The sequence below is a fragment of the Solanum lycopersicum genome, chromosome 4 (genome assembly GCF_036512215.1).
Source record: "Solanum lycopersicum chromosome 4, SLM_r2.1".
NCBI lineage: Eukaryota > Viridiplantae > Streptophyta > Magnoliopsida > Solanales > Solanaceae > Solanum > Solanum lycopersicum.
In genome coordinates, this window is record NC_090803.1 from 30,225,413 (window position 1) to 30,232,260 (window position 6,848).

At 39.4% G+C, this 6,848-nt stretch overlaps 2 protein-coding genes across 2 annotated transcripts; both read left to right on the forward strand.

The window, feature by feature from the left end:
• The first annotated feature begins 623 nt into the window (after positions 1-623).
• LOC104646849 (uncharacterized) lies at positions 624-5,848 on the forward strand. Its single transcript, XM_019213405.2, has 2 exons — positions 624-4,126; positions 4,288-5,848. The coding sequence occupies exons 1-2, from the start codon at positions 624-626 to the stop codon at positions 5,846-5,848; spliced, it is 5,064 nt and encodes a 1,687-aa protein (XP_019068950.1).
• Positions 5,849-5,896: 48 nt separating this feature from the next.
• Positions 5,897-6,328, forward strand: LOC138348058 (uncharacterized). The gene has a single exon (XM_069296665.1). The coding sequence runs from the start codon at positions 5,897-5,899 to the stop codon at positions 6,326-6,328; it is 432 nt and encodes a 143-aa protein (XP_069152766.1).
• Positions 6,329-6,848: the final 520 nt, after the last annotated feature.

A 6,848-nucleotide genomic window follows, 5' to 3' on the forward strand; every position in this document is an offset into this window, starting at 1 on the left:
TATTTCATTTAGAGTCTAGCTAAGTCCTAGGTACTTCTGTTTTTTTTGTTGTTTTATCCAAATCATTGTTTCAAATATTTGAAAATGAATGAAAAAGATTTACTTTCGATCACCTTGTGTGCATATGTCATGCAAAAAAAAAAGAAAAAAAATTTATTATTAATATCTTCCTCGAACTACGCAAGATCTGATTCATGGGCCAAACATGATACGTAGGCAACCCAAGGGGTTCGATCCAAATTATTATTATTACTATTATTATTATTATTTTCTTTTCTTTTTTTTTCTTTCTTCTTTCTCTTAAAAAATGTTAATCATAATGAGAATAAATAAATAAACAAATAAGTAAATGAATAAGTAATAATAATGAAATATTAAAAAAACTAATGAAGAGAAAAATGCCTAGGTAAGCCGGGATGAAACATGAGGTCCTCCATATTAGAAGTATGTATGTGGATACAATGTGCATAATTTCTTAACACTAATCGGTTTGTTACTCTATTCATAGAGAGAGAGAGAGATAGAGAGAGAAAGAGAGAGAGACATACTAGCTTAAAGGTGGTTGGTTTGTGGTTAAACTGGCATCACATCCTTACAACACAAGATCGAAAGGGAAACAGAAAATGGCCCCCAGAGACGGAAATGAATCGGACAATGATGAGGAGATCCAAAACCAGATGACTTCACAAGAAACAGGGACAACAGAAGAGATAAGGGTGTTAAGACAACAAATGGCAGAGATGTACGAGGCTTGGATGAGTGGACAACCTCCACCATCTTCAATCCGAGACTATTTTAATACAAATATGTCTCACCCTATCCAGGTGTCGACAAGCGATCCGATATATCCCCCTGGATTCGACCCCTATGCTAACACATCCAATGTCGCTGGAACTTCTATGGCACGCCCTTCGAATACGCCTGTAATAAGTAATCCACTTTTCGTGTCAATTGCCCCGACTAACAGCATCCCGCAGCCAACGATGATGCCCAAATCCAACAGCGATCCTCCGCCCAAAGTTCGGCGTGAGCAGAGTTACACTCTTGAAGAGACCATTAAAATTCCAAGTTCTCATCCCCACATTCATCAATATAGTTCCCCTGTTGAAATTGAGAGGATGGTCAAGAATGAGGAACATGAAGAAATGACTAAGAAAATGAAGAGTTTGGAACAGAGTATAAGAGATATGCAAGGACTAGGAGGCCACAAAGGCATCTCGTTCAGTGACTTGTGTATGTTTCCTCACGTCCATTTGCCTGCTGGTTTTAAAACTCCAAAGTTTGAAAAATACGATGGTCACGGAGACCCCATAGCTCATCTAAAGAGATATTGCAACCAATTGAGGGGTGCAGAGGGAAAAGAAGAGTTACTTATGACCTATTTTGGGCAAAGCTTAATAGGGATTGCATCTGAATGGTTCATAGATCAGGATATCACCAACTGGCACACATGGGATGATTTGGCTCGATGTTTTGTACAACAATTCCAATATAATATTGACATTGTTCCAGATCGCTCCTCGTTAGACAACATGAGAAAAAAGACCACGGAAAATTTTTGTGAATATGCTACCAGATGGAGGGAACAAGCTGCTAGGGTTAAACCACCGATGAAGGAGTCAGAGATGATTGACATTTTTCTCCAGGCGCAAGAACCTGATTACTTTCACTATCTGCTTTCTGCCGTAGGGAAGACATTCGCTGAAGTTATTAAGGTAGGGGAAATGGTGGAAAATGGCATCAAGTCTGGAAAGATTGTAAGTCAAGCTGCCTTAAAAGCCACAACACAAATGCTTCAAAATGGTTCTAGAAATATTGGAGGGAAGAAGAGAAGGGAGGATGTGGGCGCTATTGTATCAGCGCCTAGAACTCATGTCCAAGGTAATTCCTCACAACACTATTTTCCTTCCCAAGCTCCACAATATTCTGTCCCATACACTCCATATCATGTTTTTAATGCACAACCAATTGCACCCCCTTCTTATCCACAATGGCGTGCAGCAACTCCACAAAATCATCCACCACCCCCACAAGTTCATCAAAATATTGCTAGAATTCCTTTCCTTCCTAGACCACAATACAAAAAGGGAAATGGCGTTAAAGGTGAGTTCACTCCTATTGGGGAGTCGTATGCTAGCTTGTTCCAAAAATTAAGGACATTGAATGTTTTAAGTCCTATTGAGAGAAAGATGTCGAATCCTCCCCCGAGAAATTTGGATTATTCTAAACATTGCGCATATTGTTCTAATGCCCCAGGGCACAACATAGAGAGATATTGGTATTTGAAAAGGGCCATTCAGGATTTGATCGATTCTAATCGAATTATAGTTGAAAGTCTGAGTGGACCCAACATCAATCGAAATCCATTGCCGAGGCATACTGAAACAAACATGCTAGAAATGATGAAGGGTCATGAAGATTTTGCATCTCTGTATAAGCCAATCCTTAGGGTTGGAACTGGCATTGAGAAGTCAGCAAATGTTGTTGATTTAAAAAAAATGATGCCTTTAGGGGCGGAAAGTGTGTTAGAAAAGTTGAGTCCATCAAACACACCCATCTTAACTGTGAAAGGAGCCCTTGAAGATGTTTGGGCAAGCCCGAGTAAGGCAAAATCGTATGTTCCAAAAGGGCCAAACAAGCCTATCTTGATCGTGCGAGGGTCCCATATTCCTCGTGTGATTATCAGGCCAGTACCCCAGCTCCCAATGACTAACCCCAAAGCTGTTCCTTGGAATTATGAGCCTACTGTCGTGACATACAAGGGAAAAGAAATAGATGAAGAAATAGATGAAGTGGGAGGAATAACCCGTTCAGGAAGATGTTATGTCCCGATGGAATTAAGGAAAACTAAAAATGACCAAACACAAATAAAGAGTCTGGTCACTGAAGGAGAGGCAGAGGAATTCCTAAGGAAGATGAAACTATCAGACTACTCCGTGGTGGAACAATTAAGAAAAACTCCAGCCCAAATCTCTTTGTTGTCTTTGCTAATACATTCTGATGAACATCGTAAGGCTGTAATGAAAATTTTGAATGAAGCACATGTTCCTAGTAAAGTTACAGTGAGTCAGTTAGAGAAGATTACTGGGAGAATATTTGAGGTAAACCGCATCACCTTTTCAGATGATGAACTACCCAAAGAAGGTACAGGACATAACCAAGGCCTACATATCACTGTAAAGTGTGAGCTTTCATATGTCGCTCGAGTTCTAATTGATGGAGGATCTGGAGCAAATATTTGTCCTTTATCAACTCTACAGAAATTGAATGTTAGTGCTGAAAGGGTCCGACCTAACAATGTATGTGTTAGAGCTTTTGATGGGTCAAAAACAGATGTTATTGGTGAGATAGAGCTCGTACTAACCATATGGCCTGTGGATTTTGTTGTGAATTTTCAAGTGTTGGATATCAACGCATCCTACAATCTATTGTTGGGGGGAGGCCATGGGTGCATAGGGCTGGAGCAGTCTCCCGTAACGTTGCATCAAATGATTAAGTTTGAACACGACCGACAAGAGGTAATTGTTCATGGTGAGGGGGATTTGTCAATCTACAAAGACTCTTCCTTCCCTTTTATCGATGCGGATAATGAGAATGAGGCACTAGTTTATCAAGCTTCTGAGGTAGTGTTTATTGAGCATGTCCCCGAGGGGAGTGTCATTCCAAAACCAAATATGTCCATCGCGTCTGTAATGGTGGTGAATGAATTGCTGAAACATGGGTTTGAGCCGGGCAAAGGCTTAGGAATCTGCTTGCAAGGAAGAGCTTATCCTGTGAGTCTACCAAAGAGCATCGGTACTTTTGGCTTAGGCTACCAACCTAGAGTCGAGGACAAAATGAAGGCAAAGAAGCAGAAGAGAGATGTATGGTCACTTACCAAGCCTATACAATCAATCTACAAATCTTTCATCAAAGCCCGCGCAACAGAATCTTATCAATCATATTTTCCAGAGCCAGTAATGAAAGTTAGCGAAGAAATGATCAACTATTTTCAAGATTTATTTGTCGAGGTTGATATGGTGGAACTTGGAGAAGGCACTAGCGACAGAGATGTGCAATTCATTGGTCCAGATGTCAATCTAACCAATTGGGAGGCCACCCCTCTCCCCGTTAAAGATGAGTCTTGGTAGTCTGTCTTGTTTTTTCTTTTGTCATCCGATTCATTCAAGGATTGTGATTCGGATTTTATCTTGTCGTTTTATTTCAAACATTCTATTTCCCTTTTCAATAGAATGTAATTGCATCTTTATTTCAGTCTAATATATTTGTTCGTTTTCTTTTATACAGTTCTTTCTATGCCGATTCTAGTGATATGACATGCATGCAGAATTTTTCGCCAGATCTTAATATCCAATCTAATCTTCGACCTAATATTGAAATAATAAGTGAAGAAATCGAACATGATGAAGACAGAGTATTTGAAGAAGTAAGGAGGGATTTCAATCATTTTGAAAATAAGTCAAATCCAAACATGAGTGAAACTGAGACGATAAATTTGGGGGATCAAGAAATTATTAAGGAGACTAAGATAAGTGTACATGTTCGACATCAAAAGGACGATATAATCCAGGCCCTGTTTGATTACAAAGATGTTTTTGCGTCATCTTATGATGACATGCCTGGATTAAGCACGGACATGGTTGTTCACAAGTTGCCAATTGATCCTAATTTTCCTCCGATAAAGCAGAAGTTGAGAAAACTCAAAACCGACATGAGTGTAATAATTAAAGAGGAGATCACAAAACAACTTGAGGCCAAAGTCATTCAAGTCTCTCAATATCCTTCTTGGTTAGCCAATATCGTACCTGTCCCTAAGAAAGATGGCAAAGTTCGAATGTGTGTTGATTATCGTGATTTGAATAAGGCAAGTCCAAAAGATGATTTTCCTTTGCCTAACATCCATATTTTATTGGATAATTGTGCTAAACATGAGGTTGCACCTTTTGTGGATTGTTATGCGGGCTACCATCAGATTATTATGAATGATGAAGATGCAGAAAAAACATCTTTTATCACTCCATGGGGTACATATTGTTATCGTGTTATGCCTTTTGGATTAAAAAATGCAAGGGCAACTTATATGAGAGCAATGACAACCATGTTTCACGATATGATGCATAGAGAAATCGAAGTTTATGTGGATGATGTTATCATTAAATCTGAAAAACAGTCAGATCATGTGAAAGACTTAAGGAGATTCTTCGAAAGGCTCCGCAGGTACAATCTCAAGCTTAATCCTGCAAAATGTGTATTTGGAGTACCATCGGGGAAGCTTTTGGGGTTTATAGTCAGTCGAAGAGGTATCGAGTTGGATCCTTCAAAGATTAAAGCAATCCAAGAATTGCCACCTCCAAAGAACAAAACTGAGGTTATGAGCCTTCTAGGAAGGTTAAACTACATCAGCAGATTCATTGCTCAACTCACAACAACTTGTGAGCCTATCTTTAAGTTGTTGAAAAAGAATGCCATAGGCGAGTGGACCGAAGAATGTCGACAAACTTTTGAAAAAATTAAGAGTTACCTATCAAATCCCCCTGTGTTGGTTCCTCCCGAGCCGGGAAGACCTTTGATATTGTATATGTCAGTACTTGATAATTCTTTTGGTTGCGTACTGGGTCAGCATGATGACACTGGGAAGAAAGAGCGGGCCATTTATTACCTCAACAAGAAATTTACCGTTTACGAAGCAAAGTATACCATTCTTGAAAGAACGTGTTGTGCCCTAACTTTGGTAGCACAGAAGTTGAAACATTATCTTTCGTCTTATACTACTTATCTCATCTCTCGTATGGATCCGTTGAAATATATTTTTCAAAAGCCCTTGCACACAGGCAGGCTTGCGAAATGACAAATATTGCTCACAGAGTTTGACATTATCTATATAACGCGGACCGCAATGAAAGCTCAAGCATTGGCAGATCATTTGGCAGAGAACCCTATTGATGAAGAATATGAACCGCTTAAAACCTATTTTCCAGATGAAGAGATATCTTGTATCGATGAAGTTATTCACGATAACGATCAAGGTTGGAAGTTATTCTTTGATGGTGCCTCTAACAGTAAAGGAGTTGGAATAGGAGCTGTTCTTATGTCTGAATTAGGGGAATATTACCCTATATCAGCCCAACTTAGATTCTATTGTACTAATAATATGTCTGAGTACGAAGCGTGCATTTTGGGTCTGAGGTTAGCTGTTGACATGGGCATCCAAGAATTGTTAGTGTTAGGAGACTCAGACTTACTAGTTCATCAAATTCAAGGAGAATGGGAAACTCGAGACCCAAAGCTGATACCATATCAACATTGTTTACAAGGTCTTTGTCAATGATTCATGTCGATAAAGTTTAGACACATTCCCAGAATGCACAATGAGATTGCAGATGCATTGGCCACTTTGTCTTCGATGCTCCAACACCCTGATGACACCCATATCGACCCTTTATATATACAAATTCGTGATCAACATGCCTATTGCAACATGATTGAGGAGGAATTTGATGGTAAGCCTTGGTTTCATGATATCAAAACTTATCTTCAGTCTAGAGAATGTCCGTCAGATGTAACTAGTAATCAAAGAAGGACTATTTGACGACTAGCAAGGGGTTTTTTGTTAAGCGGAGGCATAATGTACAAGAAGACACCCGATTTAGGTCTTCTAAGGTGTGTAAATGCTCAAGAGGCTTCCACAATCATGATTGAAGTACACTCAGGAGTTTGTGGACCTCATATGAATGGATATGTTCTAGCCAAGAAAATACTTCGAGCAGGATATTATTGGCTCACCATGGAGCGGGATTCCATACGATTTGTTCGTAAATGTCATGAATGTCAAATACATGGTGATTTAA

Coding starts and splice junctions, on each gene's coding strand:
- LOC138348058 (XM_069296665.1), top strand. CDS start 5,897: ATGAAAGCTCAAGCATTGGCAGATCATTTGGCAGAGAACCCTATTGAT.
- LOC104646849 (XM_019213405.2), top strand. CDS start 624: ATGGCCCCCAGAGACGGAAATGAATCGGACAATGATGAGGAGATCCAA. Junction 4,127..4,287: donor CCCGTTAAAGATGAGTCTTG/GTAGTCTGTCTT, acceptor TCTTTTATACAG/TTCTTTCTATGCCGATTCTA.